The 23,854-nt window shown below is 48.1% G+C and overlaps 1 protein-coding gene across 1 annotated transcript in view; it reads left to right on the forward strand.

The window, feature by feature from the left end:
• The window catches only part of LOC128399614 (vigilin-like), a 53,541-nt gene extending 31,973 nt beyond the window's left edge, over positions 1-21,568 (forward strand). The window contains exons 10-28 of the mRNA XM_053361231.1: positions 736-840; positions 1,875-1,953; positions 2,138-2,277; positions 4,093-4,197; positions 5,340-5,453; positions 6,463-6,549; positions 7,311-7,442; positions 8,271-8,489; positions 10,413-10,634; positions 11,252-11,470; positions 12,444-12,582; positions 12,664-12,791; positions 14,210-14,314; positions 16,759-16,893; positions 17,042-17,185; positions 18,085-18,264; positions 18,448-18,564; positions 19,399-19,530; positions 19,762-21,568. Coding sequence (XP_053217206.1) covers positions 736-840; positions 1,875-1,953; positions 2,138-2,277; positions 4,093-4,197; positions 5,340-5,453; positions 6,463-6,549; positions 7,311-7,442; positions 8,271-8,489; positions 10,413-10,634; positions 11,252-11,470; positions 12,444-12,582; positions 12,664-12,791; positions 14,210-14,314; positions 16,759-16,893; positions 17,042-17,185; positions 18,085-18,264; positions 18,448-18,564; positions 19,399-19,530; positions 19,762-19,854 — 2,595 coding nt within the window. The 3' untranslated portion in view covers positions 19,855-21,568. The remainder of the gene's footprint in view (positions 1-735; positions 841-1,874; positions 1,954-2,137; positions 2,278-4,092; positions 4,198-5,339; positions 5,454-6,462; positions 6,550-7,310; positions 7,443-8,270; positions 8,490-10,412; positions 10,635-11,251; positions 11,471-12,443; positions 12,583-12,663; positions 12,792-14,209; positions 14,315-16,758; positions 16,894-17,041; positions 17,186-18,084; positions 18,265-18,447; positions 18,565-19,398; positions 19,531-19,761) is intronic.
• Positions 21,569-23,854: the final 2,286 nt, after the last annotated feature.

A 23,854-nucleotide genomic window follows, 5' to 3' on the forward strand; every position in this document is an offset into this window, starting at 1 on the left:
TCACAAGCAGCTTGCTTTCCCCCATGGGTTTCTCCAGCAGCTGATAACTCAGAGGCTGCTTCTAATACTAAAGGTAGCATGTAGCCATCACGGCTAGTAGCTTTCGCTAGTCTTTCATGGGGGATTCTCGTCTAATCCCCTTTTTAAAGCTGTCCAAGTCAGTGGCCGCCACTGCATTGTGTACCACCAGATTCTATAGTTCAACTACATGTTTTGTGAAGACGTTCTTCCTTTTGCCCATCCTTTTGCCTATTCAGCTTGTATTTTAGCATCGTGAGGTGGTCACCTGGAGGCAATGACTACTCGCCGCAGGAGAGTGGCAGTTTGCCAACCCGCCTTAGGCATGCAGGACATAAGAGATGCCTTTGGGGGATTATAACAACACAACAAGATGGAAGAAGTAAAATATTGAGATCACGCATGGGTGAAAGGGAGTGGGGGGTATATGGGAACCTATAATATCATTTATAATATAATTTGTTAATTGTGTTGTATTTACATATAGCAAAGGGACGCCTAGAGCAATTAGATATATTTTAATTTAGGTAATCTATGTAATAGGCTTATGTTAGAAAATGAAAATGGATTTTGAATTTGATGTTTACAATTTTTTTTTGGTTTTGAAATAAAAAAATTTAAAAACTTTTTTTTAAAAGATGCCTTTGGGGGGATACTTGGGTCATCTTTTTTTTCCCATCAGGCATATCAGAAGTTTGATTGCTTGTCCCTTTTCAGGTTCACATCGAATTCACGGACGGCGACGAGAAGATCACGCTGGAAGGTCCCACCGAAGAGGTGGAGCTGGCTCAGATGCAGATCCAGGAGATTATTCGGGACCTGGTGAGCGGCTGCAGCTTCTTGCTGCAGAGTTGTCTGTTGCTGGCCCAGTCGCAGGAGTATGAACCGAAATCCCACCATCTTGTGAAAAAGTTCACTCTCGCAGGAGCCGCCTAGCCTAGGGTGGGGCTTGGTATATTGAGAGCTAAGATGATGATAATGAAAATGAAAATAATAATTTATACCCCGCCCATCTGGCTGGGTTTCCCCAGCCACTCTGGGCATCTCCCAACAGAATATTAAAAACACGATAAAACATTGAACATTAAAAACTTCCCTAAACAGGGCTGCCTTCAGGTGTCTTCTAAAAGTCAGACTTAGTTGCTCTCTAAGGTGCTACTACGGGACTCGGTTGGCGCTGTGGGTTAAACCACAGAGCCTAGGACTTGCCAATCAGAAGGTCGGTGGTTCGAATCCTTGCGACGGGGTGAGTTCCCGTTTTTTGGTTGCAGCTCCTGCCAACCTAGCAGTTCAAAAGCACATCAAAGTGCAAGTAGATAAATAGGTACTGCTCTGGCAGGAAGGCAAACGGTGTTTCCGTGCGCTGCTCTGGTTCGCCAGAAGCGTCTTAGTCATGTTGGCCACATGACCCAGAAGCTGTACGCTGGCTCCCTTGGCCAATAAAGTGAGATGAGTGTCGCAACCCCAGAGTCGGCCACGACTGGACCTAATGGTCAGGGGTCCCTTTACCTTTAAGGTGCTACTGGAAGGAATTTTTTTATTTTGTTTCTAAAGGTCACTTGTTTATTTCCTTGGCATCTGATGGGAGGATGTTCCACAGGGTGGGGGTAAATAAGATGCCCCCCATTAACATATGAGACGGAAACCGAATCTGTTAAGAAGGTGGGTTCCAACAGTAAAATTATAAAAGCAGATAAAATTCAGGAGAATGCTGAGAGTAGACCGGGCAGAAATAGCATCAATGCATCTCCAGAGGGCACAGTAGAATTGCAACAGAGCCACTCTGGATGGCGGCCACGAGGCGAGCTCACCATCTTCTCTTTCCCTCCTGCCCTCCCAAAAATATTCCTTTGCAGCTCGGCCGAATGGACTACACCGAAGTGCTCATCGACCAGCGGTTCCATCGTCACCTGATAGGGAAGAATGGAGCCAACAGTGAGTCCTGGTGTGCCAACACAAGTGCTGGCAATTTGTCTTGTCTTGGAGAAGTTGCGGTGGGTGGCGGCTATGTGACAATTGAGGATACCTGCCAGGCAATGCTTGCAAAGGTTTGGTGCTGGCCTCTGTGTGTCTGATCCTGCCTGCCTGTCTCTCTCTCTTCCCTTCTGCGTGCTGCCAGTCAACCGCATCAAGGAACAGCACAAAGTCTCCGTCCGCATCCCGCCCGACAACGAGAAGAGCAACCTGATCCGGATTGAGGGAGACCCGCAAGGGGTTCAGCTGGCCCGCAAGGAGCTGCTGGAGATGGCTGCTCGCATGGTAAGGGAGAGGCCAGCATCTCGGCTGGTACCTTCATCTCTCGCTTAGCCTCCCCAGGCTGGAGTTGGGATGGAAGAAGAAGCAGGAGCCAATCAGGAAGAGGCAAGGGGAGATTGGAAGGGCAAATGCATGGCAGTGGGAGGGGGTGAGGTTGGAGGGGTTACAGGGGTGAATGAGATCTTATTTGGTGGGGGGCGGAGATGGAGGGCTAATAACTCAGAATTTATTTTTTCAATTTGTATCCTGTCCTCCTCCCAAAGGAGCCCAGGCCAGCAAACACATCTATATTTATTTTTACTTTATTTTATTTTGATAATAATTTTATTAGTTTTCAATTACAGTCAAATAACAGCCTCATTATTAACAATGCCAAATTATAATACAGTTACTAATACCAATCGTTCAGATACCAAATTATATAATTTAGGTACCACCCTGCCCCCGCATGCTAGAATTGATGGTTTTCTTTATTTCTGCATTCCAAAATCTTACTAATTTCTATTACATTCCGGTCAAAATAATAATCCTTTATACAACAACTTCAATATTAATAAAATCTATTCATGTTAACACATTAAATGATTTACAAAACAACAAGTGAGGCACTCAAACAATATCCTTGTTCTTCCTGTGTGTGGCAATTATTCTGTCTGGGATGTTTCTTCCTGTCCTTGTAAAATGTTGTTTCTATTTTTTTTTAAAGAGCATTGTAAAAATTCTTTTAAAATATACAGTGGTACCTCGCAAGACGGAAAACTCGCAAGAAGAAAGAGTTTTCCGTTTTTCGAGGTGCTTCGCCAGACGAATTTCCCTATGGGCTTGCTTCGCCCCGGGACAGCGGAGGCTTCGCTGCCGCCCGCCAGCATTTTAAAATGGCCCCGGGACAGCGATCGGGGTCGGCAGCAAAGCCCTCCTGTCCCCGGAGCTTGCGGGGCGGGAGGGGGGGAGAAGGGCTTTTATTCCCACCGCCAGCCTTCAGAACAGCCTTCTGAAGGCTGGCGGTGGGAAGAAAAGCCCTTGTCCCCCCCCCCCCCAGCCTTCAGAAGAGGCCAGGGGACAGACTGTCCCCGGACCTGGTCTGAAGGCGGTTTCCATAGGAACGCATTGATTGATTTTCAATGCATTCCTATGGGAAACCGTGCTTCGCAAGACAAAAAACTCGCAAGAAGAAAAAACTCGCGGAATGAATTAACACCCTCGCATCAGGGAGGGTGTTCCACAAACGTGGAGTTACCACTGAAAAGGCCGTGTTGGTAAATTTCCAGCCAGGCATCAACCCCCCCCCCCCAAGCCCTCACTGATTGTCAGCTTCTGCCACAGCAGGCAAGATTAGACTAAATTTGACCAGTGATCTGGCTCCATGCAAACCAGAGCCTCTTAAAGTGGAAATATTCTGCCTTCTGTAGAGTCAGAGCAGCACATAGCGAGGTGCATTGGTTGGAAAGTTGGGCTTAGGAACCTGGGAGAGCAGGGTTCGAATCTCCACTCGGCTGTGAAGCTCACTAAGATGACCTCAGGCCAGCCACCTCCTCTCAACCTGAACCTCACAAGGTCATTGTGAGGATGGAACGGGGAGGGCGGAGAACCGTGTATTCAACCTGGAAGCTCCTTGAAGGAAGGGTGTGATAGAAATGTACTGAATAAAAGAATGGAAAAAATACGACAGATAAAGGAGGTGGGACTCTGGGTGCTCCTTCACGGATCCCCTCCCAGAATCCTTTGCGCAGGGGCAGTGCTTGTAGCAGCCCCATTGAGCAGGAAGGAGTCTCTCTCGGGGCGGACGCAGCTGACTGGTTGTGTGGGCTTCTGTCCTAGGAAAACGAACGCACAAAGGACCTCATAATTGAGCAGCGCTTCCACCGGACCATCATTGGGCAGAAAGGCGAGAAAATCAAGGAGATCCGTGACAAGTTCCCTGAGGTAGGAAAGAAAAATTATTACATTTATATATATTTTTGTCATGAAAGTCTACTCAATATTGATCCAGAGTAGATTCCAATGTATAGCAGAGTGAAAACTTAAACACGTTGCAGGATTCCCCCAAAATGGACCAGAGGCAATTAATATTTCATCCAGCAGAGCTTTATTGCTACTGAAGGCAAATGAGCATAATGGTCACAAATCCAAATACATTCAGGATTCGCACTGTCCATAAGAAATCCAGCTTATTTATGTATGCCACTACTGCGGCTCGTGTTTTGTTAGCCCAAAAATGGAAAACGAGCAAAGTCCCAACTAAAGAAGAATGGCAACTTAAACTGATGGAATAGCTTGTGGACTTAACATATAGAATAAGAGAACAAGAAGAACATATGTTTAAAGAAGATTGGAAAATGTTTATTGAATATATGGAGGAAAATTGTGTTTATTTGATAACTTGGGCAGCATTAAGATAAATTCAACAGTGTATATAAGTTTTGGTGGATGTAATAATGGAATACTGAATGGTTTAGTTTATATAAAATATGCAGGGATGTATGTTGTGCAATGAACCATGGAAAGAGAAGAAGGGAAGTATAAGGATGTTTAAATGAGTATTCAAAATGGTAAAACTGAAAGTTTAATAAAAATTATATATATGAACGAAATACAGTGGAACCTCAGGTTATGGCAGGGATCTGTTCCAGAGGCCCTGCCGCAACCTGAAAATGACGCACATCAAAGTGCCACGTCTGCGCATTCACGAGCAGCGAACCCAGAAGTAACCCCTTCTGGTACTTCCAGGTTTGCTACAGACGTTCGCCGAAGCCGAGGCGGACGCAGAACGAGGTTTGACTGTAGAGAAGTATGGGCAATACCTGATTGAAAGTCAGAGGATGAGGACTCGGCGCCCTTTGTTATAACTCATTGTTGCGCATGGAGAGAGGGAAAGCCGAGTTAAAGATGCAAAGCAACTTGTAGCTGCTGTGATAGCCTTGCCCTGCACGATCTCCAGAGTTGCATAGCAGCTTAGAAGCTCACCTTTTTAACTCTGTCCTCATTTAATCCCTCCCCACGAAAGAAGGGGATTCTAGGTGCCTGCCCCTTGACTCTGCGTACTGATAACTGCTCCACCCCTACAGGTTATCATCAACTTCCCAGACCCCTCTCAGAAGAGCGACATTGTGCAGCTACGTGGGCCCAAGAACGAAGTAGAAAAGTGCGCCAAGTATCTCCAGAAAGTCATTGCGGAGCTGGTGAGTCCCAGGCTTATTAGGCTTGCAGATGAACAGGGCTGCTGCTCGGTTCCCCTCCACTTTGCTCAATGTGACAGAATCCCATTGGGGTGAAACCCACCCTTTCCCCCAATAACTGGGCTGTTTGGGAAGGGAGAGAGGAGGGGAAGGGTGTCTGCTTGCTGCTGCCGCGACCAGTGTCTTGCTGAAGTGTTGCTGCTCCACCAGGTGTGCTTCTTTTGCCCAGGGAGGTGGCCTTGGGATGTACCACCTCGTGGTCGGAAAGGGGGTAGCACAGTGGTAGCCTGAGATGACTGGCAGGCAAAGGAAGCTTGGTTGGATACAAGGAAACTTACTTTATTTTTATTATTTAGTAGTTTATACACCCTGTTCTTCCTCCAGGTTGGAGCACAGGGCAGGTTCCGATGCAACATGCAACAGTAATCATACAAAAAAGATGCAATAAAACCTAATAAAAGCATACCACCATTGTAAAAACAGCCAAACTAGGCCTGAACTCCAGCCATCGTCTGCATCAGGTTCCAAAAGCCTGGGCAAATAAATAGGTGAAAACATATCTAAATATAGCTAATGTGGAAGGTTGACATATTTCAGTTTGGAGGGTTTTCCATTAAATGGCACCGCCACTGAGAAGGCTGTCTCATTCCTTATTGGAATAATAATCCATAATTATTTAGTTATTGTATATTCATTAATTCATACCTATTTCCATATCTTTTCCTGTTGCCCACGATTTCCCGCCCTAATTTAAAAAGAAAAGTCCCTTCCATTTTTGCTCCTTCCATTCTTTCTCCAGGAGAATTGCCAGAAGCTTGGTGGCTTTGTCCTCTGAGTTTGCCCTTTGCCCTTGTACCCAGGATCCTTTCTGTCTCAGCTCTGTCTCTGCCATCTCAAGATGCTTCTGAATGTCTCTATCAATGGTTCCATTCCTCTTCTTCAGCATTGTCTATCTCACTCCTCCAGGCACCATATTTAACTTCATGGATTTTCTTCTTCTTCTTTGCCTTAGGTTGAAAACAGTTTTTCTATTCCAGTCCCTATCTTCAAGCAGTTCCACAAGAACATTATTGGGAAAGGAGGCGCCAACATCAAAAAGGTAAAAGTGGGGGGGGGGTTCCTCCTTCCGATTTCCTCCCCTCCCCCAAGAACTGGGCTTGGGGTGGTGGAGTATCTCGCTTTCTGAGGAAGGAAGTGATTTCTGTGGATAGAGGTCCAAGCCAGTTAAGAATCAGAGAGTCAATTCCAGCATGTTGGCCTGACACCTCTGATGTTGTAAAGAACCAATGCAAACCTCTGAAGCTTTGGTCTAAGAGGGGTCCTAACCAACTGCTGCTGTCGGACAGAGGTCTGCTCACTTGGTCACTGCAGGTGGCACTGTGGTCTAAACCACTGAGCCTCTTGGGCTTGCCGATCAGAAGGTTGGCGGTTCGAATCCCTGTGACAGGGTGAGCTCCCATTGCCCTGTCCCAGCTCCTGCCAACCTAGCAGTTCGAAAGCACACCAGTGCAAGTAGATAAATAGGTACCGCTGTGGCAGGAAGGTCAATGGCGTTTCTGTGCGCTCTGGTTTCCGTCATGGTGTCCTGTTGCGCCAGAAGTGGTTTAGTCCTGCTGGCCACATGACCCAGAAAGCTGTGTGTGGACAAACACCGGCTCCCTCGGCCTGAAAGCAAGATGAGCGCCGCAGCCCCATAGACGCCTTTGACTGGACTTAACCGTCCAGGGGTCCTTTACCTTTTACCTGCTCACACCTGCCTGCCTCCCTCTTCCAAGCCATTGCCAAGGGCTGCTCCTTGTAGAGTCCCTTACGGTAGCCTAGCCTTGAGGGTCTGGGTTTGATGTTGTCTCTTCACAATAGATTCGAGAGGAAACCAATACCAAGATTGACCTCCCCACAGAAAACAGCAACTCGGAGGTGATCCTGATCACTGGGAAGAAGGCCAACTGCGAGTGCGCCCGGGACCGCATCCTGGCCATCCAGAGGGAGCTGGTGGGTGTGTGAAGCAGTTTCCTCCTGTTAGTCTTTTCAGATCCCAAGGACATGGCTTGGACATGTTCCAGTCTGTAACACAACGGCTGCAGTTGGAAGTCACGCTATCAAACCACAGTTTATTGTGACAGGAGTGAGCCTAGCCTCTCCTCGGGGGTGCATGTTCACTCCATCACCTTGGAGATGAGCTCAGAAGTTCTCAGCTTCCGTTTTAGATTAACCGTGGCTTGGTATGTCATCCAAACCTTAACAGACCGGTTAATCTTAACTCTGGCTTGTTTGAAACCAAGGCAACATGTAACCATGGTTTGATGAAACCTCCTTGTTTCAACAAACCATAGATAGGATTAACTACAGTTTTAGGTCTGGCTGCAATGAATAGAAAATTGGAACCAAAAGCTTCCACTTTAACCCCTGGAAGTAAAAGCTTCAATTGTTTTCCTTGCCGTGCCAGTGGAAGTGGGGAGATTCAGTGCCTAGGGGAAGGCTAGACTTGTTCTTTCCACAATAAGCCATGGTTTATGGTGACGACTGTCTGGATTGGGCCAAAGGCAATCTGTAGCATGTTGTTTGTGGGGCTGCTCTTGGGACACCCCTGTTTCCAGATATTTTAATCCCTTGCTTCTGTCGTTGGATGCAAGTTCAGCAGTTTCTTGTATCTTAGTTAATTGTTTGCTCGCCTTGAACCTTACAGGAAAGGCAGGATATTAAAATTTTATGGCAATTGCTTTGGAAGCAAGTGCCAACTTTGGCCTTGGAGAAAGGGTTTTGTAGCCCTTGTCTCTCTGTTTGTTTGTCTCTCTCTATCACCCACCCCTTCCCTCCCAGGCTAACATAAAAGAAGTGGATGTGTCTATACCAGCCAAGCTGCACAACTCCCTGATCGGGGCCAAGGGGCGGCTAGTGCGCTCCATCATGGAGGAATGTGGCGGGGTGCACATCCACTTCCCTTCCGAGGGGTCGGGCAGCGACAAGGTCACCATCCGAGGGCCTGGCGAGGAGGTGGAGAAAGCGAAACGGCAGCTGCTGCAGATCGCGGAAGAGAAGGTACCAAATAAATCAGAGGTTGCCCGGTGTTATCAGTGGGAGAGGGTGGGGAGAAAACAGCTGTTCTTTGGCGGTCAGGTTGCTACGATAACAGAGGGTAAACTTCACACCTCCCTGTTTTCCTTTGAGCCATGGGCCACATCCTCGGCACACTTTTAAAAGCAGAATTGTACCAATTTATTCAGTCATGGCTCCCCCCCCCCACAAAAACAGAATCCTGAGAACTAATTTGTTAAAGATGCTTGAGAGCTGTTAGACTAGAATTGTGGAGTTGGGAGTCCAACCCCCTGGAATGCAGGAATCTCTGCTAGATCCCTGTTCCCCTCACAGAGGTACAGCTCTCAAACCACTCAGAGAAAGGGGAAGATGGGTCTCCTCTAACAAGTCTCAAACTCCAGTTTCCAGGATTCTTTGGGGGAAATCACAACCGTTTAAAGTGGTATAGTAGCTCTTTAAATAGGGTGCGAATGTGGCCTTAAAACTCCATATTCCAGCTCCATTTGCTCTCCCAAATTACTAGCCTATGAAGGCATGATTTCAAAGGCACACAATATGATTTGAAGCGAAGTACAGTGGTACCTCAGGTTAAGTACTTAATTCGTTCCAGAGGTCCGTACTTAACCTGAAATTGTTCTTAACCTGAAGCACCACTTTAGCTAATGGGGCCTCCCGCTGCTGCCGCGCCGCTGGAGCACGATTTCTGTTCTCATCCTGAAGCAAAGTTCTTAACCTGAAGCACTATTTCTGGGTTAGCGGAATCTGTAACCTGAAGCGTATGTAACCCAAGGTACCACTGTATGTCCCTCCCAGGTCAGATGTTGGATGGGAGATCACCCGGCTTAACCCGCCGCCCCCCCCCCCAGTGTGATCTGGCTGTGGTTTCTTGATGGAAGGAAGGACTGGAATTTAAATGTAATAAATCAAATGCATGGAAGTAATCCCTAGGAAAACAGCAGGATTTTAAAACTGCAGTCCATTGCACAAAGAGCTTGGATCATTCATGGTCGCGCGGTATTTTTTGGTGACACAACATCCACACAGAGCAGCTAAAAAAATAATGAGCAACTATCTGTCCTGGCTGCAGTTAGTGGCAATGCATTTTAGGAGTTCTTCTGCGGCTTATCTCGCCTATAATTCCTGTGAGACTAAACACACACCCCTCCCCTTTTTTGAAGTGGTTTGTGCTTGAGGCTGCTGCAGCGAACATAGTATAATTTTAACTCTGCCCTAGTTTTTGTGTTCCTTCCCACACTTCTAATGTTTTTAATTGTATTGTGACATAGTTGTACACCGCCTTAAGATTCGACATGAGAGGTGGCTTGTCATTTTTATTGATTAGGCTGATCGGTCCCACGTTGCCGAGGTCTCCAGCTGACTTAGATCTGCAAACATTCCAAAAAAATAAACAAATTCAGAATTCATATAAAACGTTAACATCCCCACACAGACTTTTTGTGCATGGAAATTTTTTTTAAAAATGAATCCCGTATTTTTCGCTCTATAAGACGCACCAGACCACAAGACGCACCTAGTTTTTGGAGGAGGAAAACAAGAATAAAAATATTCTGAATTTCAGAAGCCAGAAGAGCAAGAGGGATCGCTGCGCAGTGAAAGCAGCAATCCCTCTTGCTGTTCTGGCTTCTGGGATAGCTGCACAGCCTGCATTCGCTCCATAAGACACACACACATTTCCCCTTACTTTTTAGGAGGGAAAAAGTGAATCTTATAGAGCAAAAAATACGGTAAGTAGCGTGCCGATTCCACGGGCTGGATTGGCTACACAGAAAACTGTACGGAAAGTGCTTCCCTTGGCAGCGAGTTCTACAGTTCGGTTTAGGAGGCGGGAGTAATTATTTGTGCCACAGAGCAGGGCGCTCCTTGGCAAGCTTTCAGCTGTCCACCCTCTGCCCTCTCCGCCCGCAGCAAATCAACAACCACTCGGCAGAGCTGCACGCCAAGCCAGAGTACCACAAATTCCTGATCGGGAGAGGGGGCGCCAACATCCGCAGAGTGAGGGACCGCACCGGTGCCCGCATCATCTTCCCCAGCCCCGACGACAAGGACCAGGAGATCATCGCCATCGTGGGGAAGGAAGATGCGGTGCGGCAAGCCCAGCACGAGCTGGAAAGCCTCATTTGCAACCTGGTATATATATAAATATATATGATTGTGGATTCTCAGCTGTTTCGTTGCATTTGCATCTGGTTTGGATGGTTATATGCATGCCTAGCATACAGCACCCTTAGAATAGGTTTGGGTGAACGGCAGCCTAGCAATTGCTTAGCCACCAGCCGCTAATCAGCTATCGAGTTGGTAGCATTCAGCGGCACTGCGCAGCATAGTGGTTAGTGTTGGACTTGGACCTGGAAGATCAGGGTTCAATCCCCACTGGGCCACGAAGCTTCCTGGGTGACCCTGGGCTTCCTCTCGGCCTGACCTATGTCTCAGGGTTGTTGTGGGGTTTAAATGAAGAGGGGGAAGAACTATGCTCACCACCTTGAGCTTCTTGGAGGAAAATGCAGGATATGAATCAATAAACGTGAGCAGCAATACTAGGCTGACTTCCACCTGGAAACCTCCGTAAACCTCATTGCCCGAGGACTACTGGTCTTCCAGAAAGAGCCCAAACCTTTGGAGAGTGAGATTGCGCAAAGCTGGATAGCGTCCCTTTTCCACATTGGCCATGATTTGGGGAAGAGACTGTAGCCGTGGAAGGAGAGGCTACAGGGCCCTTCCCCCCCCCTCCTCTTCCTGCTCCCCAGGATAACGTCATTGAGGATTCCATGATGGTTGACCCCAAGTACCACCGCCACTTTGTGGCGCGGCGGGGGCACGTGCTGCGGGAGATTGCGGAAGAGTACGGCGGGGTTGCGGTGAGCTTCCCCCGGACGGGCGTCCAGAGCGACCGCGTGATGCTCAAGGGAGCGAAGGACTGCGTGGAAGCTGCCAAGAGACGCATCCTGGAGATTATCAGCGACCTGGTAGGCCTCCGTTTCCGGAGTCTGGGTCAGAGAGGGTGTTTGGAAAGACCAATTCAAAGTGCTGGTATTGACTTATAAAGCCTTAAACGGCTCTGGACTGCAATACCTCAAGGACCGCCTCTTTCCATATGAACCTACCCGGACCCTGAGATCATCTTCTGAGGCCCTCCTTCGTGTGCCGCCTCCTCGAGAGGTCCAGAGGGTGGCAACATGAGAACGGGGTCTTCTCAGCAGTGGCTCCCCATTTGTGGAATGCTCTCTCCAGGGAAGTTCGCCTGGCACCTTCATTATACAGGGGTACCTCGGGTTAAGTACTTAATTTGTTCCGGAGGTCCGTTCTTAACCTGAAACTGTTCTTAACCTGAGGTACCACTTTAGCTAATGGGGTCTCCCGCTGCTGCCGCGCGATTTCTGTTCTCATCCTGAAGCAAAGTTCTTAACCCGAGGTACTATTTCTGGGTTAGCGGAGTCTGTAACCTGAAGCGTATGTAACCCGAGGTACCACTGTATACCTTTAGGCACCAGGCAAAAACGTTCCTTTTTAGCCAGGCATCTGGTTGATCCGATTTACATCCTATGCCCTTTTAAAATGTTTTTTTGGGGGGGGGGCTATTGGGTGTTTGTTTTAATTTTTATTAGGTATTTTGTGGTTTTATATCTTGATTTAGGCATAGGGCGGTACATAAATTCAATAAATAATAACAACAACAACAACCCCCTCTTTCCAACATGTGTCATGTTGCGATTCTCTTTTAAGATGAGAACAATACCTTAAGCTGCAGGTTAGTGATCCTGGGGGCTGAACGCGCCTCCCCACCCCATGACCATGCAGGATTGAAACAGCCAAATCCCTATTGGCTTCAAAGTTGCCGCAAGCATGCTTAGCCCCGATGCCCTTCCTTGCAACCTTAACTCGCTTTGCTCGCCCCATCCCACTTTCCTTTTCCTTTTTTGCTTCCCATCTCTTCTCCAGGAAGCCCAGGTGGTCCTCGAGTGCGTCATCCCGCAGCGCTTCCACCGGGTCGTCATGGGAGCCAAAGGTTACAAGGTGCAGCAGATCACTCGGGACCACGACGTGCTGATCAAGTTCCCGGAGCGAGATGACAATTCAGGTAGAGGTTGATGCAGGTAGAGGGGAGGGGAGATTCCATGCAGGGAAATATTTTCACCTGGTTTTCTCCCCACCCCGCTAGGTTCAGAAGCACAGTCTCAGGAAAACGGCGACATCAGCCCCGAGCTGGACTCTGCCCCCCGCAAATGTGACATCATCCTTATCTCGGGGCGCAAGGAGAAATGCGAGGCGGCGCGGGCAGCTCTGCTGGTAGGAATCTTCTCTCTCTGTCCTGGGCGAGTATAGAAAAGGACCTCTCCTTGGTCACCCCCCTTCAGACCTTCCTCAGAAGGGGGTGGAAGTACCTGGAGGAGGACTTCTGATGTTGACCTAAGTCCTAAGACAGCTTCCTCCAAGCTGCTGCCCTCCTGATGTTTTGGACTGAAGCTCTTCATCGGTCCTGACCAGCATAGCCCCATGGCCAAGGATGATGGGGAGAGCGGTGTCGTAGTCCAGCAATAGCTGCAAGGTGCATCAGCTTGGGCAATGTTGAGAATACAGAGGCCCAGGCAGGTTCATGGCAGGGGAGGAATTTGGTCAAGCCCTGGACTGAGTATACGGTTCTAGTTGCATATACATCACTGGGGAGGGGGTGGAGGAAAGAGGCAAAATATTGGGGACCTTATTGTTCTTTGGATGCCCAGTCAGGGCAACCTGCCCATAGGGAGTGTTTCGATTTGGGCTTCCTTGCTCGGTTGTGGTACCTTCAGCACCGTAAGAATGTAAGCAGAGCCTTGTTGGGGTCAGGCCCGCATCCCACCTAGTCCAGCCTCCTGTTCTCAAAGCGGCCGACCTGTTGCCTCTGGGAAGATTGCAAGCTGGGTGCGATTCCCAGCATCCGGGGATGGCATGATCCCTTGTGCTTTTTGCCATTTTGGTTCCCACCTTCCACAGTTCTTAGGGAGCGAGGTCACAAGGTGTGCTCCCTACCTAATACTGTTAGAATTCCTGCTCCATGATTGCAGTCATGGGATTGTTGTCTTTCACATGACGCTATGTTTTGACTCCACAGAGTGGGAAGTGACGGAGACAGGATGTTTGTGTTACTGTGTTCCGTGAAGTGGGACTATTGTCCTTTGTTCTTTTTCTCTTTGCTGTCTGTTGCTAGAGAGAGATGGAGCCATGTTGCAGTGCTCTGTGTGTGTTTATATGTAAATAAAGTAGATTAGCCAAAATGCTGTGTTGCTGAGGTCTGTCTCGCGAAATGCACAAACTCTGTGGATCCCTAAGTGTGCCGATGTCTGTTGGCATCAGTCGCTGTGATGTTCAGGCTGAAGAAAGCTTTTGAAGCTCCTGAACTATTGACCAGGAGGGAGAGAACATTCCAGTTGGGCATGTGTCTCTGCCAGGGTCCTCCTCGAGTGTAGGCCAAGCTCCTGACAAATACATGGGTAGGGTAGGTGCAAAAGTGCCATAGAGATGAGGCCTGATCCAGGGTTGTGAGCCTGCCTGTATTTCTCCAGCCTTGCTCAGTTGGTTTTTCACTTCTGTGAACTTCCCTGAGACCTCTGGGTATAGGGCGGTATATAAATTCAATAAACAAAATAAAAAGGATCCTCTATAGACATGGAGCACCAAAACAACTCTGAAGCTCACTGCAGAAATCCTTACTCTTCTTATCCTTCCAGGCTCTGGTTCCCATCACAGTGGACGTGGAGGTCCCCTTTGATCTCCATCGCTACATCATTGGGCAGAAGGGGGCCGGCATTCGCAAGATGATGGAGGAGTACGAGGTAGGAACACGTGGTCCTCCTTCCAGCCCTGCTTGCGGCCTCAGCATTGCCTTTGGCATACTCAGTGCTTTTTTTCTGGGGGGGATGCAGATTCATTTTGTGAATCTTGTACTTTTGTCCATTTACTGTACAGTGGATGCTCGGGTTGCGAATGTGATCCATGTGGGAGGCACATTCACAACCCACAGCATCCCCAACATGCAGCACCATGTCTGCGTATGCGCGGGTTGCGATTTGGTGCTTCTGCACATGCGCAAAGCATGATTTAATGCTTCTGCACATGCACAAGCGCCAAAACCCAGACGTAACCTGTTCCGGTACCTGTGGGTTTCGGCACGTCCGTAACCCGAAAACGCACAACCTGAAGCGTCTGTAACCCGAGGTATGACTGTATATTTATTTTTGCCAATTTGAACAATAAAATGGTGATTTCCTTGAGTTAAAATGAGAGTACCCCTAAACATTTTTTTTTAAAGAAAAGAAACACTGGGCGTACCTTTTCCTTTAAATGTTGTGTGTGTGTTCTGGGTTTGCTGTCGATGGTATAGGAAGCTTCAGTGGTCTGCAACCAGATTGACTAGGCGACCAAATCATAGACTCACAGAATCATAGAGTGCAAAGGGACCCCAAAGTCATCCAGTCCAACCCTCTGCAATGCAGGAATCTCAACTAAAGCATCTGTAACAGACGGCCACCCAACCTCTGCTTAAAAACCTCCAAGGAAGGAGGGTCCACCAGCTCTCGAGGGAGCCCATTGCACTGTCAGACAGCTCTTACTGTCAGAATGCTCTTCCTGATGTTGAGTCGGAATCTCCTTCCTTGTAACTTGAAGTCCTACCCTCTGGAGCAGGAGAAAACAAGCTTGCTCTGCCTTCCACGTGGCAGCCCTGGGCTTCCTTGTGACAGACCAGGTTCCCACGATAACAGCACATCTACGTTAACCCTGCCACAGCTAAGGAAGTATGAGAACAGGAGGGGAAGGGATGAAGACACAAGCGCACTGCAAAATGTGTGTTTGTGTCTGTCGCCAGCAATGCTGTCCTGTTGCTTTCAGAGAGGGCACTGCCCACAAGGGGGCACTGCAAACAAATGTTGTACAGTGGTACATCTGGATGTGAAAGGGGATCCGTTCCGGAGCCCTGTTCGCATCCAGAGCAGAACGCAACCCGTGTCTGCGCGTGCGCGGGTCGCAACTCGCCACTTCTGGGCATGCGCGTGACATCATTTTGAGCATCTGCACATGTGTGAGCGGTGAAACCCAGAAGTAATGCGTTCCATTAATTTCCGGTCGCCACGGAGCGCAACCCGAAAATGCTCAACCTGAAGCGACTTTAACCCAAGGTATGACTGTATGTAGAAAGCCCTTTTGCGGAAAATTTTGGTTGGGCCCAATTCATAGCAAGCGGCTTTTCCAAGGTACATAGTTTGCTGAGCACTTTTATTTAAAGAGGACTGGTGGGTGATTTAAGACTGGTGGGTGATTTTTTAAAAAAATTAATTAGTTGGCTCATTAATCATCTGTAATTTACCATGTTACCCAACACTAGAAAGTTAAACCTAGGTGCCTCTTTTTTTGAGACACCCCTCACTGTACCCCTGAGGTTTGGCCAGACTTGAACCAGGACTGAGCCTTTAGCGTGGCAGACCCTGCCTTGGGGCACACTTCACCAAAGAGACGTCTGGCAGGACACCCCTCTGCCTCCATTAGGGCACCTTTTCAAAACTGCTGTCCAGACAGACCTTTGGGACATGGACTTCTTAAAAAAAACAAAAACCAAGCTGTTCATCGTGGTGTTCTTATGATGTTGTTGTTGTATTTTGTCTTCCATCTTGCTGTATTTTCTATGCAATTTAAACGAGATTTAAAAGAATAATACTTAATGGGCAGTTAAGCTAGATCAGGAAACTAGAACTGTGTGTTTGTAAAGGCTTTTTGTTCTGAAGATTATGCTCCTTAATTATAGGTGTGTTTAGCTGCCTGTTTTAGTCCGGGTGGATTCCAAGACATGCATATATTTTTATATAATTCACTCATGTTTGGTGTAATTGTACTTGAGAAAAAATGTGAAGGGAGAGGCCTGCTGCTTCCTCCGGTGGCAGCAGCAGAAAGTAGTTTGTAGGAAAGGACTCCATGGAGCACCCTGAAAACAGGCCTTTGCAAAGGATCCTGGGAACGTCACATCTAACTTGAACACTTTGAAAGCTTAATGGGAGCCTTTGAGATGCACTGTTTGTCCCAGAGCAGGGAACGTTATATTTGCATATTGGCAATTGATTTAAATGTTCTGTATACACAGTTTTATGTGTTCTTGTTTATGCTGGGTTATAAATTTATCTGAAGGAAAGGCAGGAAGTGACGCTAGGCCGTAGGTCCCCTGCCCTGACAGGTTTGCAGCCTTCACCGCCTTTCTTTTAAAGACAGCGACGCTTCTCCCTTTCCTCAGGTGAACATCTCGGTGCCCCAGCCTGAGCAGCAGTCGGACGTCATCAAGATCACAGGCTTGGTCCCCAATGTGGAGCGGGCCAGGGCCGGCCTCCTGGAGAGGGTCAGGGAGCTGCAGGCAGAGCAGGAAGACCGGGTAACTGCCAGAGCCCAGCGCCTCGAGACATAAACACGCCCAACCCACCGGCTTCCTAGCTGCACCACTTCCACCCGCCAGAATACTGAGGGATGGGTTCCTGAGGCCAACCAGTAACTCCCGGCTTCCCTCTCCCTCTCATCCCCAGGCGTTGCGTGGCTTCAAGCTGACGGTGAGCGTGGAACCCAAATACCACCCAAAGATCATTGGCAAAAAAGGGGCGGTCATTTCCCAGATCCGGAAGGACCATGACGTCACCATCCAGTTCCCGGATAAGGGGGATGAGAATCAGGTGAGTCTCTCTCCTTTCTTTTGCTGTGTGTCGCTGGCCCCCTCTTCCCAGGGGGGACTATGGGACCCAGAGAGTGACTCCATAATGCTCCACCACAGTAAAAAGGCACAGACATACATAAAACTTGTCTATGCTTGCTTACAAGTACAGTTGCAATTTGTTCTGGTTTTTTATTATTTTATTTCTATTTATTAAATTTATTTACCGCCCTATACCCCTAGATCTCGGGGCAGTTCACAACCTACAATCACAATATGGAAACCACAAATAGATAATAAAAATGAAAACAAGGGCGACACAATAAGCCCTCCTTCCACAATTCATTTAAAAGGAAGATTTTGATAAGCTTAACGCTTTGTATGTCCTTTAACCTTTATGGTACAGTGGTACCTCAGTTTTTGAACGTAATCCGTTCCGGAAGACTGTTCGACTTCCGAAACGTTCGACAACTGAGGCACCAAGGGCGGTCGACAAAGTCTATGGAGAAAATTGAAAAACACGCAGTGGAAGCCATTCGATTTCTGAGGCGCATTTGAAAACGGAAGCAATTACTTCTGGGTTTTCGGCATTCAGAAAACGAAATGTTTGGCTTCCGAGATGCTGGAAAACCGAGGTACCACTGTATAATATATTTTTATCTTTCTCTTTTCAAATGTAAGTTGCTTGGAGACCTCCGGAAGTAACAAGCGGCAAAGAAGTTTGATAAATGAATAATAGCCTCACCTAGAATCAGATTTCCATGTTCCTAACTTTGCATACAACCTATTTGGTCAAAGTGATGCCCATTTGTGGGGTTCCCTCCCGTCCCCCTCAATCTGTAGTGGCGAGGGAATGAGGCTTCTCTATAAGTCCCGCCGTCTTTTTATCTCGGTCTTTCTCCTTCCCCCACCCGGGTCCAGGACCTCATCACGATCACCGGCTACGAGAAGAACGCCGAGGGGGCCCGGGACACCATCTTGAAAATTGTGGCCGACCTCGAGGAGATGGTCAGCGAAGATGTCCGCTTGGATCACCGGGTTCACGCCCGTATCATTGGCGGGAGGGGCAAAGCCATCCGCAAGCTTATGGAGGAGTTTCGGGTAAGGGGCGGGGGTTGCCAGTGGCTGTTCTGTGTTTGAGGGGCGGAAGCTGCCTGACCCTTCTGCACTCTGCCCCACCAACAATGGTGGGCAAGCAAATTCCTGACGGCCAGGCTCTCGCTCGTCCAGTCGATGCCCTTTGGACTGTGCAATCTTGTGACCTCGTCCTTCTCGCCCTGGCAGGTCGACATCCGCTTCCCTCAACCGGGTTCCAGTGACCCTGACAGAGTCACGGTCACAGGGCTGCCGGAAAACGTGGACGACGCTATAGACCACATGCTCAACTTGGAAGAGGAATATGTGAGGAGGGGAGAGATGCCTGGGAGGGGTGCTCAAGCAGTTTGATGGATGGGGGAGCTTCCTTCTAGCTATATATACACGCCCGAGAGACAGCAGAGGCAAGATTCTTGCCATATCACGGGTGCGTGGGCCAAATTGGACTGGTGGCCAGGTCTGCCCACCTGTCAGGTCACCTTGATGTCACGATGATGTCAGGTGGTTGGCATAGTTGGTGTTGCTTAATCAGAAAATAATCGCTGTTGACTTTTATTAATGATTGGAAACCTCTTACGGGCTTTCTGCGCAAGTGAACTTGTGGTATCAGGGTATGAAGACTTTGGGGGGCGGAGCTGAAGGTTGGTTTATGGAAAGTAGGAGAGTTGAATGTTACTAGGAAGTAAGAATTTTATGCAAGTTTTTAAAGCTGATAGACGGAGAATCGGAAGTTTTTCCCTTTTCCCTTTTCCCTTTTCTTTATTTTCTTTTAATTTTTCTGTTTATGAAATGCTTGATGTTTCTATTCTGTTCTTTCTTTGTTCTTTCAAGCTTTAATAAAAATTCAAGGAAAATAATGATAAACAAAACAATGTCAGGTGACTGGGCGCTTTGAAGTCCCAGCAGGACTTGCAAAAAAGAGAGCCCTGTGCGGTGCTTTGAAGTGCCTGAGGCTTTGCCTTGCTTGTGCAAAATTGGCACAAGTAGCCTGTGGGTTTGGTTGGTGGTTTGAGGGGGTGAGGGCAGCTACTGCTTCTTATTCCAGTTTTTTAAATCTGTCTTGCGTCCCAAGAGGCCCTCGAGTTGACCACGAGACTCCGCTAGCACCCTCCAATTTTAACAGGAGGCTTCTCCTTACAGATGATGGACGTGGTGGAGACTGAAGCCATGGCTGCGTATATGAAGCCTCCGTCCCGCTTGGAAGAGGAGCCCCGGGGCCCGGCCAAGGGCTTTGTGGTGCGCGATGCCCCCTGGAACGCGTCTGGGAACAAGGTATGGCTTGGGTCCGTCATCACTGCAGAGTCTGCCTTAGAAGCTGCCCGCTTTGGCCAATATTAAGCAGTGCATGTGAAGAAGGGGCTAAGAAAACCTCAAGACCCATGAGGCCTAGTGCCTTGGGTTCCTTTTAAAAGCAGAACCATCTTGCTCAAAAGGCAGAGGGTCATTGCGGCATGCGCTACTCATTTAGAAGAGGAAATACATCCTCCCCCTCTCCCCTTTCAGGCCCCAGATGTGAGCAGCGCCGAAGAGTTTCCCGTCTTCGGCACCGGCGTGGTCCCCAAGCAGACGTCCGTCTGGGGCCCCAAGAAGTTCTGAGGCGGCGGGAGGCGGTGACGACGCACTGCCAGCCAAGCACGGCTCCCGCCTTCCTTGGGCATCGTGGCGGCTTTCTCGCGCCATCAACTCCTCTTGCTGTCGGGATGTGGCAGATTCTTCCTCCTCCTCCGCCTGCACTCTCCCTTTCTGTGACTCTGTGCAATCCATTAACCAATCAAAAGCCATAGCCAGCCCTCTTTCCACCTCCCCGCCACCCTCCTGTTCCTTCTCCTCGTCGCCAAAGCAGGCCAGGTTGTAAGCACACAAGTGGAAACGAGCCTCATGTGACTAACTCGTTTCTCTCTCTCTCTCTCTCTCTCCCTCCCTCTCTCTCTCTCCATGCCAAATTTCAGGGCATTAGTCTCTCCTGGCCAAATTTGGCTGTAACACCCCTACTTCCCCCTCCCAGCTGAAAAAAGAGGAGGCAAGGACCCCCTTTCTTCCCTGTCTCCCACTCTGTCCTCCCAGGTGTAGGATTCTTGTACTGTCCACACACACCTGAACCAAGGGGAAGGGCCGAATGTTTTAGGGGGACTCAAAGGACAGGCAGAACTCTCGTACTGCCATCCCTAACTTGATCGCATCGGCCTTCCTCCTAGCCAGCCAGCCTGCCTGTTAATCGCTTCTCCTCCAAGCTTGCAAATAGCCCCTCTCCCGGGCGACAAACCATTAAGATTTGAGCTGCACCATAGAGACAGGTTTGTGGGAATCTGTGCATGAACGTGTGGACCTCTGGAAGGAGACTTCCGGCTCCTGTGACCAGAAGGAACTCTTCAGAAGCAGGGAGCACTTAGAAACTTTGGCACTCGGCAGTCTTCTGTCTCCTCTCCCACCCCCACTTTCCCCACCCAGTCTTTCTCATCTCATGGCACAGTGTAGACTAGCTTTGCCAACCTGGCTCCCTCCAGGTGTTCTGGACAGCAGCTCTGACCCAGGTGGGAGCTGCTGGCCAATACATCGGGGGAAAGGAGCGCCAGCCGAGGTTGGCAAAAGCTGGTGTCGGGTCTGTTATGACTTGCTCCTTTTCTTCTCTCTCCATTTTCAACCTCCTTTTCTCTCTCGTGCTTTTTCCTCTTTCCCCTCCCTCGTGTCTTCCTCAAGATGCACTTGCTTTGAAACATTAGGGGAAAAATATGCAACATTGAACAAAAGAGAAAGTTTAAGAGCCAAGCTCTTTTTCTTCTCTCTCTCTCTCTCTCTCTCTCTCTCTCTCTCTCTCTCTCTCTCTCATTCAGTTTCTAGTCCACATCCAATTTCTCCAGATTTTTAAACTGTGACTTCTGGACTGTGTGTGTCTGCCTGAGTGTGTGTGTGTGTGTGTGTGTGTGTGTGTGTGTGTGTGTGGTGGAGATGCGAGTGAGCTTAGTGGCTCCACCAACCCAACTAACCCCCGTCCCCTCTTTTTTTTTGCTGTGTCAACATGACAAGGCAAAAAAAAATAAGAGAAAAGCTATAGTGGAGCAACGTAACCAAGTTTTTCTTTTTTTTCTTTTTTGAAGGCAGGGTTTCTGGGGAGAAATAAAGAGAATTTAACAAAAATAAAAATGGCAGAGAACACTATTGGCCTTAAAAGAAAAGAAAAAAACAAAAGAGTGTAAAGGGGGGGGGAAGGAACTTAATGTTTAAGGAAATATGCAAACTCTGTAGGTCACATGATGGTGACTGTGGACTTTTCTAATTCCAAATAAAAATGGAGCGAAAAACTGAGCGGCAATTTCGGCGTGAGAAAGTTATATGTTTGGCGGCTCCGGGGAGGATGCAGGTTCCAAAGGATTGGCAAAAGGAACATCTGGATGAGTTTTTAGAGGAGGCTGAGAACTCAACCAATTGCAGGAAATTTCTCTTCCCTTTCTGTACGGTCTTGCTGGCAGAAGAGGAGAGAACACTGGAGGCTGAGAACTTGCGGCTTGGAGATGAGCCCTAACTTGGTGGTTTGCTTTTCCCTTAGTACGGACCGGACTTTTCCAAACCACCATGTGAGCTTCACAACCCTTTGACAGCAAATCCACAAAGCCCTAGCCCAGAACAAACTTGCAAGAGCCCACACCTTTAACTAGGTGAGATCATCACATCTCACTGGCTTTTCTGTTTCCCATTATTTTGAGATTGAGGAGGGAGGTATCTGCACTGCACTTCGTTTCCTAAGTCAGGTGTGCATGGGAACCATGTCGGCCTGTGGAAGTGAGACAAGGCAGAGGTCAACAAGAGCCTTATGCAATATCCATTCTGCTTAACTTCTTCCCAGATCTACTGTTTTAGAAATACAAGCCATCCCTGGAGAAAAAAATACCTTTTCAGCTTATTGCTGACCTTTCAGTTCAACTTCGAATTGTCTCTCCCAAGCGGTCTTTGTTGGGCTACAGAACCATTGCAGGTCTTCTACACACATCCGTATAATATATAGGTCGCAATTACAGGATCAGTAAATACTGGAGCCTTTCAGATCCATAATTGTTTTTTTTCTCTCCAAATAATTACCATGAAATTGGAGAGCTCCCTCCCACTGCTGCTACCATCACCAGCAGTTATTTGGGTCTGTGTGTTTACAGTCGTAAGGGACCTCCGCTGTGCAACTCGGAATGCAGCAAGTAACACGATACCATGAATTGAGATGACGGCTTAGCAAAGCTTTATCTGCAGACATTCAAGCACTGCATGGTTCACTGGGCACAGGTGTCCCATAGCAGATCAAAACTTCTGGCAAGTATTCTCGACAGCCGTCAGGCTTGGGGCGAGGGTTGTCCCTTGAACCCTTGCTTGCCTGTCTTTTGGGTGCTTACAATTGCCTAGAAATTGGGGAAGAAATCTCCTTTAGGCACCTGTGGCTGTGAAAACACAGCTGTGTTTAGGGTGAGAAAGGAGATGAATAACATTCTTTGTTTTCCAATTCATAGCAGCAGAGATGTGTAAATAGTTTTGTTTGGTTGCTGTGGCTATAACTAAAAAATGGCATATTTATTATTTTAGCAATTTATATACTGCTTAGTCACAGTGGGTTACATAAAGCAGTCAGGGAGTTGATAGTGTACTGCTAATATTATCAAAGCTTAACTGCTTGGTGTCACCAGCCTGCAGAAACTCCCAAAGAATGGCCACAATGGCATGCTAGATTGACAGGTGCCTATCAGGAGCTCCTGTGCTGCTGCTGCTGCTGCTGCTACCATTTTTCCTATGTATAAGTGCTGGTTAAGATTCTAGTTTCTTAACCCAGGACCCTGCTACTCTGGTCATGTGGTGCATGAGAGCAGAGTTGAACAGTGGCCCAGCTTGTGAGAATACAACGATGGCTTCCTGCGGACAAGCAAGTTCTATTGTGAATTGCCCAAATGCCTTGAACTCTGCTGTTGCTGAGCTGGGAGGAAACAAACCATATCACTGACTCGGGGCACTTCCAGCCACACACTATTTTGGGGTGGGATTCAGGTTGTATTTTATTGAGAGGTCTTACGCAACCAATCTTCTTTCCCCAACAAAGCAGACTTCATGCACAAGAGAAGAGATGGGGGAAATCTCTGGAACGGGTGGGGATAACACTCGCTTTGACATGTTGCCTAACCTCCCTCCCCTCAAGCAAATCAGGGGAAAGGCTCAATAAAAGTATTTTACTTGGGAGCACACCTAGTGAGGTTTTTTTTGAACTGTTAATTGTTCATCTTTTGACACCCCATGGGTGGAAGCCAAAAAGAAACATTGAGTTCCACTTCTGGAACATAGGAGGCTGGATTCTTAGAATCATAGAATCATAGAGTTGGAAGAGACCACAAGGGCCATCGAGTCCAACCCCCTGCCAAGCAGGAAACACCATCAGAGCACTCCTGACATATGGTTGTCAAGCCTCTGCTTAAAGACCTCCAAAGAAGGAGACTCCACCACACTCCTTGGCAGCAAATTCCACTGTCGAACAGCTCTTACTGTCAGGAAGTTCTTCCTAATGTTTAGGTGGAATCTTCTTTCTTGTAGTTTGGATCCATTGCTCCGTGTCCGCTTCTCTGGAGCAGCA

The sequence above is a fragment of the Podarcis raffonei genome, chromosome 13 (genome assembly GCF_027172205.1).
Source record: "Podarcis raffonei isolate rPodRaf1 chromosome 13, rPodRaf1.pri, whole genome shotgun sequence".
Lineage (NCBI taxonomy): Eukaryota > Metazoa > Chordata > Lepidosauria > Squamata > Lacertidae > Podarcis > Podarcis raffonei.